The 26,399-nt window shown below is 44.5% G+C and overlaps 1 protein-coding gene across 3 annotated transcripts in view; it reads right to left on the reverse strand.

The window, feature by feature from the left end:
- Nucleotides 1-26,399, reverse strand: part of Lrrc1 (leucine rich repeat containing 1) — a 119,921-nt gene that overhangs the window by 17,532 nt on the left and 75,990 nt on the right. For all 3 annotated transcript variants that reach the window (XM_059268257.1, XM_059268255.1, XM_059268256.1), the window contains 8 exons: nucleotides 26,257-26,335; nucleotides 22,416-22,505; nucleotides 7,846-7,902; nucleotides 7,594-7,657; nucleotides 7,164-7,238; nucleotides 4,710-4,854; nucleotides 2,025-2,143; nucleotides 645-728 (listed from right to left, as the gene is read on the reverse strand). In XM_059268257.1, the coding sequence (XP_059124240.1) occupies nucleotides 645-728; nucleotides 2,025-2,143; nucleotides 4,710-4,854; nucleotides 7,164-7,238; nucleotides 7,594-7,657; nucleotides 7,846-7,902; nucleotides 22,416-22,505; nucleotides 26,257-26,335 (713 nt within the window). The remainder of the gene's footprint in view (nucleotides 1-644; nucleotides 729-2,024; nucleotides 2,144-4,709; nucleotides 4,855-7,163; nucleotides 7,239-7,593; nucleotides 7,658-7,845; nucleotides 7,903-22,415; nucleotides 22,506-26,256; nucleotides 26,336-26,399) is intronic.

Below are 26,399 nucleotides of genomic sequence, written 5' to 3' on the forward strand. Positions count from 1 at the left end.
TGTGCTCCATTGACTGTGGGCTCTCTCTTCAGCTAGCATGTCCACCCCCTCTGATGGACGTTAGGAGCCTCGGAAGAACCCAGTTACTCTCCACAATAGAAAGCGGTTGTCTCTTTTCACTAGTAGGGGAAGATGGTGGGAGAGGAGGAAGAGAAGGGGGTAGTGGTGGAGAAGGCAGCTTCCTGCTGGCCTTCCTCCGTAGGTGTGCCTTTAGAAAGGATTCCCATCCTAGACGTTGACGTGGCCTGGCCTAAATCTCTGCCAAGAAATAGGGCTGCGTGATGGTCCACTTTTATAAGCACAATAATGGTTTGCAGTTAAATGCAATAGTTAAGCCCCAAATCACCCACGTTCTCTGGCAAACTCCCAAATTACCCACTTCTGTCAATAGTCATTCTCTTTGGATCAAAACACCACTCTCTTCCCTCAACTTAAAATCCCATCAATCAACACTCTCTAACGTAACTGACACGTAGTCTTGGATGCAGTCCTCCAACAGGTTCACACTCACACTCTCTAAATGCACCACAAGTCTTTTAAACACAGAAGAAAAAAGAAAGAAAGAAAGAAGGAACCACTGGAGGACACTTCTGATCCCTTACGTATCACCATTATTACCATATTATTTCTTTAGTGGCACGTACCTCTTTTGGTAAAGACACCAGTTTATTTCTGTCTGCATTCAAGTTGTTCAACTTCTTAAGTTTTCCAATGCTCTTAGGTAAAGTCTGTTAAAGTAATACGTTTGTTATTAGCTTATCACATTTTTTTTTTTGACACAGTTCAACAGAAAAAGCGATTATTTACAACGATTTTAAGAGTATCAACAAAAGAAAATACTTCTTCCTGAATATGAGATGTCTGTAATGGTCACTTAGGGAAATGTAATTAAGTATTCTAAATTTCTGTTGATATTGATAGTATGTTTGAAAGAAATTAAATCAAAGGTGGAGACAGGGGAATGTACTATTCTTCCACTCAACAAAGTGTGTATTTACACCCTCAAGGTTTCTACGTGCCCTTCCAGCATACCAGACCACCACAGGTGGATGGTGGCTTTGACACGTGGACGCTAGAATGTCGCATGGGTACTGGGGGGCCAGGGGCACAGAAAGACCCGGGTGGGTGCCGAGAAGGGTAAGCAGGCCTGGCATGCTCAGCAGAGTGCTACAGCAGCAGGCGGGCTCCCAGGGGCTCTGGAACCTCACAGCAGAATCTGAGGGCGACTTTAGTTGTAACTGTGATGGTTTCTATCTGTAAGCCTAAAGCCACCGCTAAGACAGGATGATCTGGGAACTTCAGCCACACCTGCCAGAGGATGGCTATCTAAGGAAGGACCCTGAGAGGACCCAGCACGTCTAAGTTTTTGCTCTTCGTAGGCTCTGACTGCTCTTTCCACCTGAAGGACACCACTTCACTTAATAACACATGAGAAAAGGGAAGCAGGAGGAAAGACAAGAAGGGAACGCAGGGTAGAAAGACAGCAAAAAGAGCAAAGTACTTGTTTCTTAAAAGGGCACGTACAGGACAATTATAGTAGAGGAAGAGGAGATGAGCAGGGCCTGACAGATGAAGCAAAGGGAGTCGGGAAGGGGACGGACAGCAGACACTGGCTGCCACCTTGCTGACCCACCCTCAGGAGGTGGGGCATGCAGTCTTCGCCCCTGGTAGGGAGAGGAAGCTTGGTCAAACTGTGAGTCTGGGCGGCTGCCCTCAGCCCTGGTTTTTAGGGTAGAGAGACGGCAGCAGTCAGCTTTCCAACACTACTCTCCAGAGAACACAGCGCAGTCTAAGCATCCATCCCCCAGGGCTTTCTCATTTCTTCTGGGTACACTAACATAGCCCCCTGACACATCCAGCTTACAGGCAGGCTTCACCAGGGATCTCTGTGAGGTGTGAGTTCAGTGCCCACGCTCTGAGGATGGAGCCCACACCTACTTTGCTTATGTGGCGAAAGTTGGTCTTCGGGCCACACCTCACTGTGGCAAAGAACTGAACTCATCCCAGCCACACAAGGCACTCACCAGGAGACAGTTTTCTGTAAGAACTAATTCCGTGAGATTTTCACAATCCCCAACTGCTTCAGGCAACTGTGTGAGTCTGTTCTGATCCAGCTTCAAGATTGACAGTTTCTTTAGTTTTCCTACAAAAGTGTCATTTGGACTCATTAGTCGTGATTCTTTGCCTAACCACCACTTGTTTTTTTTTTCCTCTCTGCTGTTCTTTTTGTTTTAAATAATTACTTATTTTTTCTTCAACCGGCTTTTCAAACTGAAACTGTAACACTCTCATTTAGATCACCAAAGGTGGAGTGTTAAGAGTAATTTGTTCGGCACATCAGAAAGTCGGCAATTAGAAACAAATCATTTGAAAGGGCTAACTAAAAAAAGCCAGAAAATTCCATGAAGGACCAACAGTTAGCTACTGATGCATCTGTAAGAGCAGGAGCTGTTCTGTGGGTGGAAGAGGACGGTGTCCAAGGAAGGAGTGAAGGACCACCTCCAAGTCCCCCGGGAAACAAACCAACAGCATAGGCACTCTTCATGATCTACTGAGATCCTAGCAAGGACACCTTCCCCATTAAAGGAGAGGATCACCTCTACACAAAGAGAGACATGAAGCTGGGGAAGGAGAAGTGAAGGAAGAGCCCTCTGGCCTTGGGCAGAGCCATGGGGCAAGGAAGGACGCGTCATTCCTTAGCTCACTGTGGAGCAGAATCAATAACGAACTAAGTCCCTGGTGGAACCCCACAGGCCCTTGCTATCAGGAGATATGCGGGCGCTACCCACAGGGCACAGTGCAGCTTGAAACAGCTCCCGAACCCTCTTCCCAGCTGCGAGTTTGATAGCTCAAATAGTTCAAGTGACAGGGCACTTGTTTCTTCACGAAGAAGCGCAAGGTAATTTGTAGCCATTACCTTTGTGTTTCAAAGCCTTTCGAAGGAAACTCTCCTTTTGCCCATCTGAACCTCAAGACCCACTAAGCCTACAACAGAGGGTGTGGCCAGAGACAGTCCTTTAATGCCCACAGCAGGTCAGCTCCCATCTGCGGGTTCCGCCTATTCCAAGCATCAAAACATCCAGTTTCTACAGCACCTGATGCCCCAGATGGTTCTAAATAAACATTTCTAGAAAGTCAGAATCCTCATCTGCTTTTCAACTGGTGTCGACCATCATCAGTTGTCATTTTCATCCTGACCGAATACCAGAAAGGAAGAGGTCCCTGGCCACATTCTTCTCCATAATCTTATGACAATCTGTGGTTACACACAGTTCCTGACAGGCGCTGGGCAGCACTACTGTGATGGGGCCATCAGTCCCTGCGATTACACTCTGTCTCTGTCTCTGTGGGTGTGCATGTTTTAATTATTAACACATATCTAAAAATTAACATTTTAAACAGCTGTGCAAAACAAGCAAACAAAAACTCTGATTTGGTTCTGTTTTCAAAATTTCTAGGTCATAAGGCTTTCTACCTGAGAAATTCAAACAAATGAACAACCAAAAAAAGCACATTAACAGACATGTCTCTTTCTTATAGGATTAGAAATGCATACAGGGAAAACATTATGAAAATCTCTATTTAAAGAAAAACAAGTTCAGGCCCTTGAATAATAAGACAAGAAAGACAATATGATAAGAAGCGTTTTTCACAGCTTAAGTAACAACACTTGGTCCATCACATTCTGTACTAATTTCTCACACTGGTCTAAGTTCCTTTAATCCCAGCACTTAGGAAGCAAAGGCAGGCGGAGCTCCGTAAGTTTAAGGCCAGCCTGGTCTACACAGCAAGTCCCAGGACAGCCAGGGCTACAGAGTGAGGGGAGGGGAGAAAGAAAATAAATAAATAGCAAGGGATGGTTAAAAGATCTCTCCCAGCATATTAAAAAATAACCAGCTCGCCGGGCGGTGGTGGCTCACGCCTTTAATCCCAGCACTCGGGAGGCAGAGCCAGGCGGATCTCTGTGAGTTCGAGGCCAGCCTGGGCTACCAAGTGAGTTCAAGGAAAAGGCGCAAAGCTACACAGAGAAACCCTGTCTCGAAAAACCAAAAAAAAAAAAAACAAAAAACAAAAACAAAAACCAGCTCTATCAGTGTCCTCTTTATTTATTTATTTATCACAATTTATTTATTTGGTTTTTTGAGACAGGATTTCTCTGTGTAGCTTTGGAGCCTGTCCTGGAACTTGATCTATAGCCCAGGCTGGCCTCAAACTCACAGAGATCCGCCTGCCTCTGCCTCCCAAGTGCTAGGATTAAAGGCGTGCGCCACCACCGCCTGGCTTCACTGTCCCCTTTAAAAGCACCTTCCCAATGCACTCTCATCAAGAGGATGGACTCCAATAAGGACCTAAGTTCTTAGTGATGCCCAAGCTACACTCTCATGGACTGTTTAGGATTCTCATATAAAACGTCCTAGTGACTGCTCATTTGCCTTAAACCCATCCTCTAACTGTGACTAGTCACTTTTATAATTATAGAGCTCAGATAAAGTAGACATGAATCAACACTTGAAAGTAACAATATTACAGGTTTCTCCAAACCAGGATGGACAGACGTATTTGCTATCCCCTGCTTTCCTTCTAAAAAACAAGCAATGAGGAGCCACATTCCCAGCACTAAACAGTGATGAGCAAAGAATTAGAGTGAGTTCCAAATGCTCAAGACAACAGCAGGTGGAACTCTATGTCTGCTACTTTTCAATACTTACCAATGCCATCAGGAATTGTTTCCAGTAAGTTCTGGGAAATGACTAAGTCTGTTAAAGAAGTCAGGCCACTGATTTCATCAGGAAGTCTTTCCAACTTGTTTTCAGAGACATCTAAGCAGAGCAGGCTCTTCAGATTGCCTATTTCCTGTGTGAATGGTACAGAAAGAGAAACACACGCTTGAAGCTGGCACAGCACGACGGAATTTGCTATCGGGGCTTTTCACAACCAAACCTCAGGTCTACATCACAGAAACAGGAGCAGAAGGAATGTACGAGCTGGAAGATGGGGGTGAATGCTGTCAAACACTGGACATGACCTGACTGTTGGACTCACGACCTCACAGCACATGGGGTTGTCTGCACAAGATCAAGCTGTTCAAAACTCGAGCACAGACTGGGTAGGGGCTCACAAAGTCTCACCTGCCCTCCCGAGTGAGGAGCTACTGGCAACTGAAGGCTGCTGGAGAAAGTAGAGTCCTTTTTCTTTAAGAGCACGGCCCATGGTAGGTGGGCCATACCCATGTGCATATGGGCAGCACTTATTGGACTTATTGGGTCCAAAAGAAGAGGGAAAAAAGAGGACATGAAGTTGGGGGGAGATGAAGCAGAGTAAGGGGAGTTGGAGGAGGGGAGTGGAGGGTGGATATGATCAAAATACATTTTATATACATATGTACATATACATATAAAAACATATGTTTCATATATATATAACTGTTTTTATAAATCTCCAGTTCTTTGGGAGGCAGAGACAGGCAGATCTCTGTGAGTTTGAGGCCAGCCTGGTAAAGCGAGTTCTAGGATGGACAAGACTGTTACACAGAGAGACCCTGTCTCAAAGAAACCAAAAAAAAAAAAAAAAAAAAAAAAAATCCTCAGTTCTGGGGCTAGAGAGATAGCTCGGTGATTAAGAACATGGGCTGCTCTGCCAAAAGACCTGGGTTCAATCCCAGCACCCACATGCAAGTATATAACCATCTGCAACTCTACTCCCAGGGGATCAACACCCTCCGCAAGCCTCTGGGAGGCACTGCACAAACGTGGTGGACATACACACATGCCAGGAAAACACTCACACATAAAATACAAAAGTAAAATAATTTAAGACCTCAGTTCTAAGTATGTTATTTTAACACATATCTAGGTGTAAAAACTTGAGTAAATTTCTAGACCCCTTTCCAATAAAAATGATAAACTATAGGAATCACAGCCACAGAGTCTAAAGAAGGCTTTGGGTTTAGCACAACTTGATGCTAGAGGCAAAGGAGACTTTTAAATAAGCACTTACAGCATAATTCACAGGAGAGCCAACTCCTTTGGGGTTAGAATGCCACATGCCACTCAGTCATTTATACACATCTGCACAGCCCTGTGTTCTCCCCCTTTTAATGTCACACGGCTAGTATTTTATTACACTCCTGGTATTCCATAGCATTCTCCCCCATCCAGGAGTTCTCTGGCAAGAATTTCACACGTGTTCCAGTGAAATCTAAGCATTGGTCAAAGGCTACCACAAGTGACTTATCTGTTTCTCTTTCTGGACTGCAGCCCACATCTCAGAAGTAGAGTCTAGTTTCTCAGTTCCATTAGTCACTAGGTGACATCATGAGAACCTCAGTGCCGTCACAGTGACAACTACATTTTAGTTGAGTGCGTCCTTCTAGTGTCAGACTTCCTGGCTTCTCCCTGTCACTCCCCACCCACAGCTCGTAGCCCCATCATGACTGGGCCACACAAGCAAGTGGGCAGCATGCAAACTGTTTGAAAACGGGACCATCCGCACCATGAAAGGCACAGTCTGTGAACACTCAAGATTCAAACCCTGTGACAGAGAAAAAGGAGGTAACAATAAGAAACGCCTGTTATGCTAGAGAAAGCTTTTGGGGGGAGTTTCTCAGTTGATCCATCTGAAACTAGACTTGCCTGCTAGACTCCACTCTGAAGAAGGAAATGGCTCAAGGGCCATTTCATTTAGAACATGGGTCTCACATCTGACAATAGTAGAGAAAAGACTAAACACCGTGGCACACCAGCTCAAACCGTGAGTGCTATGGGGGGCGGGCAGGGGGAGCTCTTAATACTACTTTACATTAACTACCACAGGGGAAAAATGTAGTTAAAAAATGATCCTAAAGCACTTGGGCACATCACTAAAAGAGGCAGAGATTTATACTGTCTTAACTATGGTCTTTATAATCCACAGGTCTGCTGGGCTTGAAGTAAACTATACTGGGCAGGAAGAATGAGATGAAGTACAGACTTCGGCATCTTTAGAGACGGTGGGCTGGGTTTTCAATCTCCCCACGGCACAATGGTGAAAGCTCAGGGCCTATTTGCAAATGTGTTTTTTAAACAATGTTTCTTATCTTTGAGGTCTTCTAGAAAGCCCCACAGAAGCAGGAAAAACACACAGTTTACTGCTGTTGCTGTATATTTTGGGAGGCACTAAATTACCTGAGGTAATTCAGACAGTTGATTTCCATCCAACCAGAGATCCTTCAGATGTAGGAGCGCCCCAATTGATTCTGGCTGGAACAAAAGGTAACATCATAGTAACAAGACCCTAGACCTCCATCTTCCATTATGGGAGAAAGAATCATCAAATGGAACAGGGTACCACAGCCAGGTTGGTTGTTAGTTCTCTTCTATCAAGACTCCACCCCTAAAACTGTCCAAACTCTTCCCTAGAATGCAAACACCTCCCCTCATGATCACCCCACTAGTCCTGACTCTCCCCAAACCGTATTTCTCAACCACTGTGAACGGAAGCACATTCCCCATGATTCCTAGCTGTACCTGAAGAAATATATCCCTACTGAACTTCTCAAAATCACTTGAGATTATGAGGACAAAAAAACATCAACTCCCTCAGATACACACTTACCAAATTATAGATTTCATTGTTTCCTAAATCGAGTTCTTCGAGTCTCCTCAGTTGGGCGAGAGAGCTGTTGAAACAACCAACAACAAAGATGCTCAGAGAAGGCTTGAGGCACACAGAGCAGTGCACTTCCTGTCTTGGACTAGTTTCCTAAAGAAAGCACGGCTCATGTGGATGTGGCAGGAAGACCGCTCAGGAAGGGCTATACTGCCAGTCACTCTGCACAAAATCCCCTTATTTTCCCCAGAGACTCACTCAGGAAGATACGTAAGAAGATTCTCTCTCAGTTCCAGTGAAGCCAGGTTATAAAGACTAGAAATTCAAAGAAGAAAGCAGTGTTAAGAAAACGCCTCAGACAGTCCTACTCCCCCTCCACCGTCCACACCCCCACATGCTGCTCTTATTAAAACCTTTCCTGTTGTTACTCCCCAGGATAAAAATATTTACCGCCACCACCACCACTAATCAACATAATCTTCACTTCCCAAGTTTCAATACAATGGCATTAATAAAAGTATAGTGTTTGACCCACAAATACCTTATACATGAGACGTGGAAAGAACTCACTAGCCACTAAAGACGACCACTCCCTGAACTAAGACAGACGCCAACTATGTGCCTCTCAGCTTCAGAATGTTAAAAATGTGCTGTTATAAGAACAGCGGTGCCTTTAATCTTAAGAGGCTAGGACTTCTTCCCGCTATCAGTGAAATATCATGCCTGTTTTGAAGCAGAGTGCCTTAGTCTGACAAGAAGGCTCAGCCGGACAACCTGAGTTCTACCCCCAGGATCTACTGGTGGAAAGAGAGAACCAATTTCTGCAAATTGTTTTCTGACCTTTACAGTGGCATGTCCCAGCCCAAATAAATGTAATAAAAAAAATTAAACTAGGGTGCCTCAACAAAGGCCAAGTGCACTACCCCATAGCCACCAACACCAGGGAAAATGCCGCCCTTTTAATTCATCAGAGATAATATAATGGGAGGCTCTGACCATACAGCTGACTTAATACTGTAGCTACACTGACGTTGCTCTTATCCTTACTAAACCCTAGCATGGTGCTCTTTGGAGCAGACTCTCCTGTGTTTCAGATATAAGAGAGTCTGTCAAGACACTATGCCACAGGCAGATGCTCTCCCTAACGATGATTATCTGGGTCACTTTCAGACAGTGACTCATCAACAAAGCCCCCACATACTGAGCAAATTCTGCACTGCATGGTACAGATTCCAAAAAGCGACCATCCTTCGCCTCACAGGTACCTAGTCTCCATGCCAACCCCAAGTAATTTTGCTAATATTGCTTTTGCAGCATCTATATTTGGAGGGATTTTATTTCTGAACATCAACACTAATCTGCCTTAATCCTTTACTTTCTGCCTTTCCGACAATAAACAACAAAACTAGGACCATGTGGACTAAAAAGCCAGAGAGCATAAATATGAGTAAACAGCCCTTCCATCTATTGATACAGATCCGTATCTGTACACACAGATTCTCAACATGTGTTTGCCAGGAACATTTTTAACTATGCTAAGGACAGTATACATTCTGAATCTTGTCCAATTATAAACTGAATAAGGGATTGGAGACATGGCTCAGCATTTAAGAGCATTGGCTTCTCTTCCAGAGGTCCTGGGTTCAGTTCTGAACATCCACATGATGGTTCACAATAGTCTGTAATTCCAGTTACAGAGGAGCTAATGTTCTCTTCCAGCACTGTGTGTACATAGTGCACACACATAAACCCATACATATAAAAATAAGAATCTGAAAACTGAATAGTGTTTCCAGCAAAGGCCAAAGCCAACAGAGATGTCAAATGAACATGATTTAAGAAAACTAAAATCTTTGCTCTAAATAATCACTCATGGACTTAACCCCAATGTTTTCCCAATGGAATGGGTGAGCAATGAAAGTTCTAGCTTTACTTTCAATCAAGTGTTCACATGGAGGTACTGCCATGGGGGAGGGGGGGGATAGCTATCCAGACCAGAAGACAGCATCGGATCCCCTAAGAGCTGGAGTTACAGACCAACCTGGCCCTGAGCCAGGGACTGCCCTTACACTGGACTGATCAGGCATCTCAGGAGCTCACCGCTTGCTGGAAGTTTCCCAGCTAAACATTAAAACCACTTCTCGATCTCCAATGCACACAGTAGTCTCACCTCCTTAACCAAACAAAGAAACACCTGAATTTTTACACACACAATGCTAACAGTTACACTTAGAAAGGGAAAAGCAAAGATTTGATTTCAGAGATATGTGTTCACGTCACTCCACCAGGTTTATTAGAAAGGTAGTAACCCCCCTCCCCCTGCCTACATTCACATTTAGATTTAAAAAAAAAAAAATCACTGGCAGAACGGTCATCTTATCCATTACCTCCATAGCTATTTCGACAAACTAAGGACATCTACTGGTTCAGAAAATGTCACTTAGAAGGCACCATCAAATGCATTTTAAGATTTGTAAAATTGTTTAATTTTTTTTTTAATTATATAATTTGTGTGTGTGTGTGTGTGTGTGTGTGTGTGTGTGTGTGTGTGTGTGTAGGGGGCTGTAGATGCACATTTGTGAGCAGTTGCTCGTAGACACCAGAAGACAGCATCGGATCCCCTAAGAGCTGGAGTTACAGGCCAATTTGGAACTACCTGATGGTGATTGCCGAGAACAAAACTCAGGTGTTCTGCAAGAGTGATACATACTCTTAAACACTGGGCCACCTCTCCAGCCCCATCAAATGCATCTGGAAAAGCTGTTTTATGCACAGATTTCAGATCTGTGTTGTACCACGTTTCTGAAGTTTTGGTCTGAGCACCTCCACCTGAAACACAGACGGGAACCTGGAGAGGGGAGGAGCTGGACAGGGCTCCTCTTACACCTCTTCACACCTCTTCTCACCAAGTCAGTCATGACCATCTTGTGGGCAACATTAGGATGACAGAGAGGGAAGACTGAGGCATCCTGCATTAGGAAGAAGCAAAGCCACAGTTCAACCTGGCCCCAAGCCAGGGACTGCCCTTACACTGGATTGATCAGGCCATCTTAGGAGCTCACCGCTTGCTGGAAGTTTCCCAGCTAAACATTAAAACCACTTCTCGATCTCCAATGCACACAGTAGTCTCACCTCCTTAACCAAACTAAGAAACACCTGAATTTTTACCACTTTGTGTTGTTAAAGATATGATACATGGAATTCTACTCAGTTGTAAAGAAAACTGAAATTTTCAGGTACATGGATGGAACTAGAAAATATACAGAGCAAGGTAACCCAGACCCAGAAAGACAAACACTGTTCTTTCTTATCTGTGGATCCTGGCTCCTAATCTTTGGATGTGAGTATCCTAAAGTAAAAAGTAGAAAGGGACCATGGGGTAGCGGGTGTGGGGGAGAGGAGAGAGAAGCAGCTCTAGAAAGCAGGTCAGTAAGACACAGGAGCTATGAAGCTGGGATGAATGAGGGAAATGGGTGTCATTAAGTGAGAAGGGGGAGAGAGGACAATTCATTCAGAAAGATGCCTGAAAAAGCCATAGGGGCCCGCTGCCAGCAGTGGTGGCAGAAGCCAGGCCGGCCCCGCCAGTGGCTCACCAACTCAGCTGCCATCTAGGCCCAGATCCAGTGCTCTGAGTCGGTCTACCCCAACACCTACCCCATCTACGAGCTGCTGGAGCATGTGAAGGAGCCGGTACTGCGGAACCAGAGCTGCAGGATCACCATGACTCTGGCAACAGCCGGGTATCTGAGATGAGTCTTAGCGATGGTCCAGTATTTATAAACGAGAAACCTTGAACCAGACCAACGACTCCTTGCAATGAATGTTTGTGTTTGCATGTGTGTACGTGTGTGTGTGTGTGTGTGTGTGTGTGTGTGTGTCACCACTGTTTCCACTACCAGTATGACAAATGACAAATGAATATTCAACGCAGAGGTGGAAATGATAAAGAGTGGTGACTGAGTGGCAGGGAGGTGGAACTGGAAATGAGACAGCGGGGATAGGTGTGAGAGAAGCCTGCAGTGGACGGGCGAGCATGGTATAGGGCCAACAGGATGGTGTGCAGCAGCCTGGATTTGTGTTCTGACTCAGCCACCCCCCCACCTCCCAACACAAACTGCCTAGACACACCATCTCCCTGGTTCTGAGCAACAACAGGATGTCCAAGACGAAAACCGATCATTTTCTAGATTGGATCTCCTCAAAAGACCTCTATGGTCCATGCTTCCCTGTAGGCCACTTTGGTATCCATGGTCCACTGCCCCAGGTCATGTTGAAGCCCAAAGTTCATGTGGATGTCTGTGGTCCTACAGCAGCTGGGAGCCATGTTCATGTCCTAAGGTACCACTGAAGGCCATTCAGATGTCCTTGTTCTGGGCCACTGCCTGAGGCACGCTGATGTCCGTGGGCTTTGCTTCCACTGGAGGCTCTATTGATATGAATGGCCTGCACTGCCACCTAAGGCCAGGATGATGTCTGGGTCTGTGCTGCTGCCAAGGACCACGTCTAGGTCTGTGGCTCTACTGCAGCTGGGGTTTGTGTTTATGTCTGTGGCCTGCATTACCTCCAAGGGCCATGTGGATGTCCACGGTCTGTGCTACAGCCTGAAGCCATGTTCATGTCCATGCTGTGCTACCACTGAGGGCCATATAGATGTGAGTGGCCTGTGATGCCACCTGAGGCCATGGTGATGTCTGAGTCCATGCTGCCACTGAGGGGCATGTCTGGTCCCATGGTCCTACTGTGGCAGAGGGTTGTGTTGATATCCGAGGTCTGTACTGCCACTGGATACTATGCTGAGGTCTATGGCACATGCTGACACTGGAGACCATGTGGATGGTCCACACTGTCTCCAGAAACCATGTGTAAGTCCATGATCAGTGCTCCTGATCAGTGCAGGGAAGCTGCTTTTGCCATGATATTGATGACTACAGACTCACAGCTGAGAGAGAGAGAAATTCCTCCCCCACCTCTCTCTCTCTCTCTCTCTCTCTCTCTCTCTCTCTCTCTCTCTCTCTCTCTCTCTCTCTCACACACACACACACACACACACACACACACACACAATAATAGCCTAGACAGAAAGCCACTGAAGAGAATTCTTAAAGATTGTGCTAAGGATGCTGAAGTGTAGCTCTCCACATCTGATTGTTTCTGGCAGGGGAGTGGGTGGGAAAGACTCAGTTCTCTTTAAGGGGCTGGCCACCAAGAGTTTGACTGTGCTCCAGTGAGTATATGGACAACACAAATTGGACTTGTTTTCTTTTTCTTCTTTTTCTTTGGTGTGGGGGCAAGAAGTCACAGGGGTTGGGGGGAGACCTGGGAAGACTGGGAATACAGTGTGCTCAGGATTCATGATGTCAAATTCCCAAATAATCCATAAAAATATTATGAAAAAAAGACATGGGGGAGATTACTTATGCTTACTTAAAATACATGTATACATATAATATATAGTAAATGCATTGACTCCACTTGGGTGATAATACTCCCCCAAGAGCCATCAACTAACAAACGCCCAAGGGTTAGGCATGGGAAACCTCTCTTCCAGTTGTTCGTCAGGGAAGTCCAAGAGAGTCCCAACACCATATAGGCAATGGCGGTTGCTCACGGTTATCTCCAAGAACTCAAAGGTAAGACCTGACTTTGAGGTAAGACCACACACTTCAGGCACAGGGCTTCGAGGACTTGAGCTGGAACTGACCTGAAAAGTCCCCTCTCTGAGGACTAACGCTTACCATATCCAAAGGCACATTGCTATGGGAGAAAAGAAATCAATAGCCCTACACCGCTCTAATGCCTTCAAACTACAATGACCAGATTGGCAAGATGTCTCCAGTGGTATAATGTGGCTTTATATCTTGGAAGTAATCAACATCTGTCTAGGTGGACTAATTCACTGTCCAATGCAGGGAGTTCATCTCTAGTACTGTAAACCTAGCCAACCAACCATGGCTTATGAGGTCATGGACCCTTGAGAAGAACTTAGGAGTGCCACTTTCCTAATCCAGTATAATACTTAGCCATCCACAGGTAACTGTTAACTCTTATCCTTCATACAGCCGAGATGATTACAGAAATCTACAAGTGATCAAAATACAGAAAGCAGCAGACAGTGGGGTGCCCAGCTACAACTGGATACATCTACAACATAACCCATACATTGAAGTGTAGCTAGAGTTTTCCTGCCTGGCCCACAGTCAGGACAAATCTGTCACCCGCCAGTCCCACAGCCACTCAGACCCAACCAAGTAAACACAGAGACTTATATTGCTTACAAACTGTATGGCCATGGCAGGCTTCTGCTAACTGTTCTTACATCTTAAATTAATCCATTTCTATAAATCTATACCTTGCCACGTGGCTTGTGGCTTACCGGCGTCTTCACATGCTGCTTGTCATGGCGGTGGCAGACTCCCACCTTCCTGTTCTCTCAATTCTCCTCTCTGTTAGTCCCGCCTATACTTCCTGCCTGGCCACTGGCCAATCAGTGTTTTATTTATTGACCAATCAGAGCATTTGACATACAGACCATCCCACAGCATTGAAGGCTCAGGGAATATCATGGGGGAGGGGAACAGAAGGATTGTAAGAGCCAGACAGAGGACCACGATGACTGCTACAAGACAGTGTCTTCTATATATAATAGGGAGGCTGTATCCATGAAATCTTAACAGTATGTCACCTAAACAAGATCTGCCATGACACCACCAGTTGACAAGCCAAGCAGATGGGAGGGAACCTCAGAAGGCCGCACCCCTAGATAAAGAGCTACAGGCAGTAAGTGGTTGCTGGTAGAGTCTTATCCAGGGATGAGAACCCATAAACTGCCCAATCCCCAGTGGTCAACCCTAAACAGAAATGCATACCCATAGGAAGAACACTCAGCAGGCTATATCTGTACTCACATGCAGTTGCATGTGCACACACAAACTGAAGAATCATGAATCTAGAGGGAGTCGGGGGACTTGGCAAGAGCTGGAGGGGGAAGAAGAAAGGGTAAAAATGATGCAAATATAGTACTCGTGTACAAAATTTTCAAAAATTGAAATACTAAATTAAAAACAAATACAGATTTTAAAAATTCTCTTTAAGTGAAAGTGCATGGCATCATTACCATGCATATCCAATACCCAAGCAAAACATTACTAAAATGCCTACAAACTTAAGGCAGAGTTCCTACCCTCAACAGGACCCCAAAAGCAGCTCCACTCAGCAGTGACAACAATGTAGATTGAGCTCCTTGACAGTCTAACCCATTGCTCAGAATGCTTCTGTCAGCCTCCTGTTAAGAGTCTCCTGAGCAGCTGGGGTTAGACATATACAACATCTCTCTTGGAGAAAAGTCAGACTTGTAGACTTACACTTACCATTAACATATATATAAATAATGGCTCCCAGAAATTAAAAATAAAAATTTGGACATTATAATCAGACTCTGCAACCTCATGCTGAAAGCCACTCTGTCTGAAAGGCTTAAATCCTGACCTGTTTGGTTGAGAAATTTCATTACTAACTCTCAATATCTTCTAAAATACAGTGTCTGTTACGGTAATTAGCGCTTAATATATTTTCCTTTCAAATTAACCAGGCTAGTTATTTTACAACTTGAGCCATCCCTTGTCCCTTAGCACACTTGGGTAAATTACAAGACCATAAGTCCAGTCAGTGTCAGAAGAAAGATCACATTAATCATCTTCCACCACTGGAATCTCAGAGGTCGGACCCCAGGAAGGGGAGGTGCGGCATGGCCATTCCGTACCTTACATAGACTGTAATTGGTGACTCACAAACCAGGGGCAGAAGACAAAAGGCTTTGGCTAGAGACTCCTGAATCTGGACAAACCATTCTCAGTCAGAGGACAACAGACTAACTTGAAACCACCATGGGCTTGATTATCATTAGCATCCTGTCTTGGAACATGCTAGACCACGTACAGGACCTACCAACCCACTGTGGAACATGATTCTCCAGACCGCTGTGGTTACCAGCGGACACAGCACAGGGTCTGTGTAGAAGCAGTCGGACACTGATACCGAGAAGAACCAGCTCTTCCCTCACCTCCCAAAACACAGCATTAACGTGGCGTCTGTTCCCACCAAGGCAGCATACCCCATTCACAGTAAACAGTACCACATTTCTAACAGAACCCACAGAAGAATGTGCTACCGAGGAGCCCAGAGAGGTGGCACTTGCCTTTAGTCCCAGCACTTGGGAGGCAGAGGCAGGTGCATCTCTGAGTTCGAGGCTAGCTTAGACTACAGAGTGAGTTCCAGGACAGCCAGAGCTGTTACACAGACAAACTCTGTCTCAAAAAAAAAAAAATTGTTTAATATATATAAAGTCTTAGTTTTTAATAATCCTACTAGCACTAATGATATTGGAAATTTACTGTATGATGTATTTATTATAACTGCTTTACAAGAACTAACTGTATGGAGAAAGCTAAGGTACAAGGAAAAATACTGAACATCTCTCATAACTGTGGAGTAAAAAGGCCAGGATTCACATAGCATTGTCAGTGCTCAGCTATGCTACCTCTCACTCTGGAGTTGGTGAGTGAACCTTGTTAACTGGCAATATATATGTATATACATACATATATGTAGGCATTAGAAGACACACACACACACACACACACACACACACACAGACACACACATATTTAAATCCACATGTTCAGCAAGAAGTTCTCCTTCCATACTTATTCCCTTCTAAGACACCCTCACAATTACCTTTCAAAAGACATTTTAACTAGAATTTTCCTTTAGGCAAAGACAAGAAGGCATGACTCCAGTCTTTTTAAAAGCCCCCCCCAAAAAAATATGTGTTTGTGTGTGTGCCTGTCTCAATTTATGTTCACCATGGGTGTGCATATGCTGCAAAAGCCAGAAGAGGGCATCAGATCTCCTGGAGCTGGAGTTATGGGCACTGTGAGCCACCCAGTAAAGGTGCTAGGAACAGAACCTGTGTCCCTAGAAGAGCAGTAAGCACCACCATTGAGCCTTGCCTTCAGTTCCCAGTCTTTTTTTTTCTTTCTTAAAGATGTATTCACTTTATGTGTGATTGGCCTCTATGTATGTAATGTGTATTATGTGCATGCTTGATGCCCATAGAGATCAGAAGAGGGAACTGGATTCTCTGGAACTGGAGTTACAGATGCTTGTGAACTTGTTAAATGCTAAGAACTGAACCTGGGTCTTCTGCAAGAGAAAAAACATGTTCTTGGCCAATAAGCCACCCTCCAGCCCTGTCATATTATTTGAAGTAGAAAACTGGCATCTACCATACACCTGCCACTCTGCTTTCCTCAGCAGACAGTGTCTCCTTTTTTACCTTGTACACACATTATTCTTAAAACAGCTGCACAGTATCTCACCTACCGACACAATCTTTAACTTTTAAAATCATCCCCTATTAATAAACAGCTCATCTTTCATTCCCGGCACGTTAAATTTCTGTGCAGCACTGCTGGCATGGCCTCGCTGTCCTCTAGGACACGGAAATTACCTCTTGCCGCTAGTACACCACCACCACCCCACCCCCGCCTGCCTTGCAGCAGCAGCAGCAGAGGGAGAAAGCTAAGGAGCCTGCGGGAAGCGTAGGAAGTCATGCCTCCTGCATGTTTCATACAGTTCAGAACAGCGGGGCAGAAGTTACACTCTAAGGCAGAACGGAGGCCGACTGTATATTTAGGAATCTATTTCAAGGGAGTGAATGAGTGGCTATTTTGAGAAATTCACATTTTTTTAACTGTTTTAAATAATACTCTCTTTAAACCACTTTGATTTTCATTACCAAATCATCCAGAAAACAGAATGAAAGATACTTAAACCAAACAAATGACAATATGCTGCAAAATTATTAAAAAAAAAACTATAAACATTTACAGTAACAATGAGTGAAAAAAATACAATTTTGCTGGTGAAAGTACTTTACCAGTAAAGTATACTCCCCAACCCCAAACTTTAAAAAAAAAATTATTTTTGCTTTTCAAACAATATTGTATAGCCATTCCCCAGACTTCAAAAAAAAAGAGTATTTAATATGGCAACAGTTTTCTCAAAGGTTTTTCTCTTCACACCACAGCTAAGCAGCCTAGTGCTAGGCTTTTTCAGCCACGGCCACAGGGCTTACTTAGTTCAAGTCCACTGAAGTCAAGGTCACTGGCTCCAAGGACAGCACATACAAAATCAGACTCACATGTTCTAGCTCAGTCTGCCAGAGAACCTAAGGCCTGCCAACTTGGTCTATTTCTACCACCAAATTATCATAATTACAGGTTTACTGATAGGAACTATTCAATGACCAATGGCTGTGCTGGGAACTACATTAGCTCATCACAGACATTTCTGCTATTCTAGGCAGGCTCCACTTGGAGGAGAAATTTTAATTAAAGGCACAAGGAGTACGCTTACGCTAACTTCTTCTTCATAGCATTATTTCACAGCGAGTAACATGAACGTTTCGTGGAGGAGTTAGAGAAGGCCAAGACCAAGCAGCACACTGGCCAGGGCTAGGCCACAGGCTTCCCAAGTCCTTGGTATGCCCTGATCGTTCTCTGGGGTTTCAGTCCCTCCAACCTTCACCTCCACTCTGTATCACCTGAGCACCGTAAAGACTGGACACATGTGCTGGCCAGGGGCAAGCAATTGGACTAGTGACCTTAGAGCAATTCATCAGTTATTAAATTCTCTTTCTGAAGTGTACAATTCCCTGTTGTTAGCACATTTATTCACAAGCTATGCAAACATTACTACTAATTCCAGAAAATGTTTACCCTCTCAGAAAGAACCAAAGTCATTCTTGTACGTACATGTTTTTAATTCCTTTGAGTACATCTAACTAGAAGAATTCATTAAAATTCAATCCTTTATTCTTCAAACGTGTCCTACCCTTCAGCCTCTAACAACTACTCTTTTCTTACAGACTTGACCATACTCGTTCCTCTGTATAAACAGAGTCAAGTCAGTGCTGTGTAACCTTTGGGGTCTAGTTTCTTTCTTTTTTTTTTTTTTTTCTTCTTTAACTTAGTATCTTTTCAAGGTTCATTCATGTTGCAGCATGTAGTAGTACTTCATTTCTTTTATAGTAGTTTATTGATGGGTGTACATCTTATTTATCTGTTCTCTCATGGATCCAAGTCTGAGTCCACTTTGGGGGTATTATGAAGAACACCGCTATGAACTCACCAACACATTTTTGTATGGACATGTCTTCAATTCTTTAATACGCCTAGAAGAGCTGGGCTATGTGGGAACTGAGTTCAACTCTGAGAAAGAACCAGCCCACACTGCTGCAATGATACTGCACTGCTGTATTTTCCCACCAGCAGCAGGTAAAAGTTTCAACTTCTCTATATCTTCAATAACACTTGTTACCATGTACCTTTTCGATACCATCCTAGCAGGTGTAAAGAGGACACTGGCTACCATGTATCTTTTTGATAATCATCCTAGCGGTGTAAAGAGGATACTGGCTACCATGTATCTTTTTGATAATCATCCTAGCAGGTGTAAAGAGGACACTGGCTACCATGTATCTTTTTGATAACCATCCTAGCGGGTGTAAAGAGGACACTGGCTACCATGTATCTTTTTGATAATCATCCTAGCAGATGTAAAGTGCAAACTCAACAGAACAGCTCGGGACCTAAAACACTTAAGACCCTGGGAAGGAAGAAGAGACAAAATGTGCTTACTGTGAGAAGCACGCAACTTAAAAACCGCAGTATCTGCAAGAAAGACTCGACCATGCACAGCAATGCAAACATCAGTTTACTTATCACCACTCTGCAGAAGGCGCTAAGGGCACGCGGGGCGGTCGGTGCCAGCCCTGGGAGCAAGGGTGCGGCTGCCAGCAACACCTCCCCCCTCCCTCCTTCCCTCCTTGCGCGGAAGTCCATTCCCTACTTCCTCTCATTGCACAGAAGTACACCCAGCTGCTCCCACTACACATCGGATTAGCTTAAGCTTTCTGGCAACAAAGGCAGGGATAAATGTGATAAATGTCAGAACTGTGACTAGAACGAGAAAGGCTTCCCATTCTTCTGGCAGATATTCTCCCCTAAAAATAACCCCCTTTCTCCTTCATAGCTCCTTATGTCAGGAAAATTAAGAACTTTTAATAGACAATACTTATTCTCCATTAGAAAGTTTTACGGCAATAGAAGCTATGTTTTCCATAGTTACTTCTTCATAACCGCTTTTTATAGCTGAGTGCAGGGCACCGCATAGGGACAGGCCAACACACTTCTGGCAGAGACTCCGGAACTCCTAGTCCAGAACAAAGGAGGATGCCTCGCTGTGCGGAAGGAGTGGATCCTGTGTGCTCTGTTGTGTGTGTTACCTGGCAGGAAAAGAGAAGTGCCACCCATCCCCTGCTGTCACTGGAGTTCTGGTGCAGGTACATACTCTGATTATAGACACACAGGTGAGCACCCAACACCTAGTCTTTTCTGTATAGACGCGGAACTGAAGCAATCACAGTATGGGGAGTAGGCGGCAGGTCAGGGAAGCCGCAGGTCAGGGAAGCCGCAGATCCGGAATCTCCTCACCTCTTCCCGTCACCACAGGAGGTGAGGCAAAAGAGGAAGGCTTTCAACCTTTACATGAAGAACATACTTCGGCGGGCTTGGAAAGAGAGGGTACCGGGCAGATTTTAAAGTACATTTGCAGGAAAGGCTTCCGAGTTTTCTGCTTGGTTTTTACACAGATCTGTACCACAGTGACATCTGCACATTGCATGCAGCTATAAACATTAACAAGGGGTCTGAAACTGCAGTCCCCCAAGTTTAACTAGAAAAATGTCTGTGGGGGGACTTTTCAAAAGTAGAGCTAACAGAGAAACAAAGATCAGCAGAGACCACCCAAGCATTGGTTCTCACTTCCAGAGTGATCTGGGAAGACTTCGACAGAACCCACTGGAGCCCAGAAAAGCAAAGCTTGAGAACCACTGCTATAGAGCTTAGATGACTCCCTAACAGTCTATAATAAAAGGCTGCTTTCCACACACCTACAATGTACCTTTATAATCCTCACATGTACTATTTTAAATAAGATACGTTATGTACCAATATGTTGCTCTTATTAAGAATATACGTACAATTTTATAGGAGATAAAAGAAAATTAAACATACATATGTGTGTGTATATATATGGTTATGCAGATATACATGCATATGGTTTTATATATCTAAGACACACACACACAAATGGTTAAGACAGGTCTTAATTTGTAGCCCTGGATGTGTTAAGACTCACTATGCAGACTAAGCTGGCCTGGAGCTCATACAGATCCTCTGCCTCTGGGATTAAAGGTGTGCACCACCACGCTCAGCTTAAATATTTTTATTAAAAATAAGAAGCGCCGGGCGGTGGTGGCGCACGCCTTTAATCCCAGCACTCGGGAGGCAGAGCCAGGCGGATCTCTGTGAGTTCGAGGCCAGCCTGGGCTACCAAGTGAGTTCCAGGAAAGGCGCAAAGCTACACAGAAAAACCCTGTCTCGAAAAACTAAAAAAAAAAAAAAAAAAAAAAAAAAAAAACACAAAAATAAGAAGCTCTGCAATGTGTGCTGCCACACCACCCCCCTCCTCCACTCCCAAGAGCACATACAGCAGAGGTGATACTTGATCATCTCCAACACTTTGCTTTGCATTTGGTGACTCAACAGCGGGCAAGACACCGCACTGGCTGCCTGGCTGAAGAGGAAAAGGACACTCTGCAAAGGCACGTGCATCTGGTAAGTCACCATACCAACTTCCACATTTTCGTCTAACTATGGAAAGGTCCTTGTTAAGGTTCCATCGATAAACCTGCCATCTTCTCTGATGGATTTGTACTGAACAAGTCTGAACAAGGTGCTTCTAAGTTACTCTCATTTCTTCTCTCGGGAGCTCTCTGTTCAGACCCACAGCCCACTGTTCAACCGGGTCATTTTCTTGACTCTTTGCTTTTGGAGTTCTTTGTATATTCTGGATACTGACGTATCAGCTGCAGAGCTGGCAAAGTTTCTCTCCCCCTCTGTGAGCCTCCTCTTCACTCAGCTGGTTGTTTCCTTTGCTGGAGAGGAACTTTTTAGTTTCGTGAGGTATCCTTTGTCCAGTGTTGGCCTAAATTTCCAGAATTCAGTTCCCAGCACCCCTATCAAGCGGTTCCAGGGGGCCTGACACCATCTTTTGGCCTCCATGAACACTCACAAACACATGGCATATGCTTACATACATATACACACACAGAGACACAGACAGACAGACAGACACACACACACAAAATCTTTAAAAACAGAACTTCAAACAAATTAGATTTCTTACAAATAAAAAATAGCAGGACAGTTTATAACCATTAAAATTTAGGAACAACTAAATGGCTCAGTGGGTAAGTGTACACGTGCTAAGCAAGAATGAGAATCTGGATCCCAGAACTGACGTAAAAAGCTGAGTGTGGCCAAATGTATGCCTGAAACCCCAGCACTGTGAGGGGTGGAGACAGGAATCACCGGGGATTGCTAGGCACCAGCCCAGCCCCAGGCTCGCTGAGAGACCCTATCTCAAAGGAATAGAGCTGAGAGTGACAAAGAGGCCACCTGACGTGCATGGTCCTCTAGACTCCTCACACATGCAGAGGTGTACACAGGGGAGGACAGACGGACAATAAATAATGAAACAGGAGCAACTGGACACACAAACGGAAGGTTGACTTTCATCTTTCTTGAAGGCGATATCAAAGGATGGGTGAATGGTACTCTCCGTTTAAAAGCTGCAGCGGCAGAGGATGTGGCTGACAAGCTTCCTCTCACCCCTGGCACTCACAGACTTCTGTAAAAACTTACTTGCCAATATTTTCTGGCAGAGACTGCAGTGAGATGTCATTTACAGAAAGACATGTTAAGTTCTGTAGTTCAGGAAAGCTCTCTGGCAACCTACAACAACAACAAAAATTGTTAATTAAAAAAAGTAAAGCAGTGTAGGCCAAGTATAAATATAGACTCCTTCCATGTGGGGGCTGCAACAGCTTCCTGCAATACCTTATATTATGGAATACCTGCCTTGTCTTCCTACATATACTACCCCTGTAAGCAAAAGCAAAAGGCTCTGTCCGCCAAAGGGAAGCACAGGCCATGTGGATACTTACACAATCACAATCATAAAAATGGCAGATGTGCGTGCTCTAGTAAAGGGAAGGTGCTGTGGAGTGCTGGGTGTTCTCTGAGAAAGAAAGATGCTGCCATGGGAGCCAAAACTGCTGAGAATCTGGCTGGGTGTGACAGCACACACCTTGCAGGCCAGAGTTCACAGGCAGAGGCAGGCAGGTCTCTGTGAGTTCCAGGCCAGCCAAGGCTGCACGGTGAGACCACGTCTCAAACAAAAAAAAAAGAATAAATCCTAAGAAAAAAACCAAATGAAAACCTGCTGGGAGTGAAAATACTGCACTGATTAGAAGAAAATGCAGAGAAAATTGAGCTGGCCCATGGGCGTTTAAGCCCCAGGACAGCTGCTCAGTCCTTCTCCCCACCGCAGCTCAGAATGCCCAGAGCACAGGATTACTCCACACTGACGGCTGTCAGCCAACTGCTACTGTCTGGACTGCTTCTTTAATGCAAGAAGTCACTCATTTCGGATAATGTTATCTTTCACTATGGAGTCTACACAAATGCACTTTAGTATGTCTCAAACACCACAAAATCATAAGGATTCCATACAAAATCATTATTTAAAATTTACAAAGAAATTCTAGTTTCAATATTCCTACAGTTACCTATATTTAGAGGGAAAATCGTGACTAAAGATAAGAGAATCTCATCACATCTAAAATGAGATGCAGCTCTTTCTCCTTCTCCCCCTCCTCCCTCCCCCCTCCCCCCCTCTTCCAGCATGAGCAGACCTCTGACTTTAGTAGTGAGCTCTTGATCACTATACTTTTCCTTTGCTAGGTTTGTTTGTATTTAAAAAAAAAGAAATACTGTATTAATGTTTTGACATTTAATACAGGTTAATTTCATAATTCAAAGCCCAATCCAGGCACCCAAGAACAGGGTACCAACAGGAATGTTCTATTATGTTATTGGGAATCGCTTGCTGAAGATAGTTACTTATAATTCAAAAGACAGAATTCACTTGATCTGTCTTGAGTTTTGCCAGACATATACATTCCTTTATAATCCTAAAAATACCTAGAATGTTCTTAAAGCAAATAAAATGCTGTCGCTGGCTGCTCTCTGCCTTTGTCCAGCTGCTAGCAGGAAGAGTGGCATGTACGGATGCAGGATGGTGAGGAAGCAGAAGCCGGGTGAGGAGGTTCCAACGCTCTCGCGCTAGCTGCACAGTCGAGAAGTCTGTGCATCTAGCTGAGGTTCTCTCCCCAGCCATAAACTAAGTGGGCGAAGCCAAGCAATTACCACGTTTCCCTCAGCTCACAGGTAACATCTTAATTCTTAACATCAGGACACCCGCCAAATGAAATGGCTTTTCTCGAAGAATCCTGCCACGTTTGAGGCCAGGATAAAAAACGGGAATGAAAGGCTCACATAAGCTGAGTGTATTCTCGCGGAGAGCGCCTTCAGATAATTTGTGGAGTCAACTGTTAGCAGACATTAGGAAGAGAAAAGCAGAAAAGCAGAAGGCGATTTAAGTGACTGAGTGGTTAAATCTCGGCTGCACCACACAGCATTCCCCAGCTTGCCGGGCCATAGAAGCTGCCTTAAAGCTCAGTTTGCTCAGTTCAATGACCATGTACTGGAGATACGGTAATAAGAGAGAAATGCACGTCACTTCCTCACGTCCGTTCGGGAGTCTTCATCAGAAGGACAGCTCACATATGAATGTCAAGTGCTATGAAAACACAGCACAGAGTGGGTGCTGTGAAGGACGGGGGGGCATTAGGGAGTAAGCGGAAAGGCTTTCTGAAGACACAGGGTGCTCTACCTGCAGTCTGAGGGAAGGTGAAAAGATCAGAACTGTGGGGGAGGGGACGCTGAGAAATGAACAGAAGGGCTTCCTTAGTGCGCAGAGACTGACAGAGGCACCCAAGGGCAATCAGGGTAGAGACTCAGCACAAAGGCCCTGAGCAGGCTCTTAAAGCCATGGGGAGCACGAACTTAAGAGGTTCTGAGAAGAGAATTGTGTGAAGGTAACTAGGAAAGATAAAGATGATACATACAGCTTGAGGACAGTAAAGAGTTAATAAAGGTATTAGCTTTATATAACTCTTGATTATTATTTTTCAGTCATAAATGATAAGAGTATCAGTCACTGAAATCCAAAAGAGAGGAACCAGAAACACCATAAAAAAATATTTAATTCTTGGAAATGAGATATGGGTAAAACAAAATTAAATAGAGAATTGTTCCATACTCAGGGAGTCTCAATTTTGAAATGAATAAGATAAATCCAGTTCAAATTCAAAGGGAACAGCTATGTACAGAGCCTTGAGAAATCCTACAAATGGACTCACCGGCCCAGGGAAACCTCTAGAATACACACCCAAGAGTTGTCTCTGAATTGCCATGTGGGCACTAATTCATTTACCCTGGCAACACAGACACTTGGAGGCAGGTGTCAGTGGACTCCCAACTCAGCTAGGCCACCAGGAAAGCCATGATAATGCCCCTCCACCACACCTAGACAGTGTTCTGTGGACCCAGGAAGGGCGGAGCTGAATTAAGTAGTAAAATGGGGCAGGTAGCCAGACTCAGAATGATAAACCTAAGGAAACCCCCAAAGCTATTGCCAAAGTAGGGAAATAATAATGGTGTTTAAAAGTTTTTTTATAGCTGGGCAGTAGTGGTGCACATCTTTAATCCCAGCATGTGGGAGGCAGAGGCAGGTGGGTCTCATGAGTTCAAGGCCAGCCTGGTCTACAAAACAAGTTCCAGGACAGTTACACAGAGAAACTCTGTCTGGGGGTTGGAGGGGGGTGTCAACAAAACTTTTTTTGTGTATGTGCTTTTGTATAGAAAGTGGGTATTATAAATGTTTCAGCACTGGAGTGTAAAAAGTAAGCTGAATAAGACTTCTCTGGCTGGGTGCATAACTCAGTAGAAAGGCACTATGTAGCCCCCAAGGTCCATAAAGGAAACTGACTTCCTGGGAATCTCTCTAGCCTCAGTCTGATCCTGTAAGACAGGAGATGAACTGGGAATTTATTTTTATTTTATTTTGACGTTTATTTACTGGTACACACACACACACACACACACACACACACACACACACACACACCACAGTGCACATATGTGTAGCATGGTGCATGTGGGGAGGTCAGAAAACAACCAACACGAGTCAGTTCTCTTCTGTTATGTGGGTCCCAGGCACTGAATTCTAACCGTCAGATTTTCTGACAAGTGCCTTTACCTGCTGAGCCATCTCGTCGACCCAACTGAGAATTTTGTTTAAGCTACAGCTCTTCACACTGCTCAGAAAAGTACTCTTTAACTCCTGCTTCATACAGTCCTCAGGGATCCCCTTGTCCTCCTTACCAATGATTCCATCAGTACCAGGGTACCCTCTTCCATTGTTTATTTATGAACACACTAAAAGTCCATCCTATTTGGTGGAGACAGTGTCCCATCTAGGCACCTCCTGGATGCGGCACTTGGCCATATCCTTTGTTCGGCTGTCAGACATGCTACCCTGAGCATCGTAACTAGAAATGTGAAGTATGAAGGAGGTTACCTGGTGAGGGGGTTTCCACTGAAGTCAGCTACCTGCAGCGCTTTACAGAAGGAGATGCTTTCTGGAATTTCGGGAATATCTAGAGGAGCAAAGAAAGTTCATCAGCATTGTTAACATTTTCATCATGTTTAGGACCGAATACA

Source organism: Peromyscus eremicus, chromosome 7 (genome assembly GCF_949786415.1).
Source record: "Peromyscus eremicus chromosome 7, PerEre_H2_v1, whole genome shotgun sequence".
In the NCBI taxonomy this organism is placed as follows: Eukaryota; Metazoa; Chordata; class Mammalia; order Rodentia; family Cricetidae; genus Peromyscus; species Peromyscus eremicus.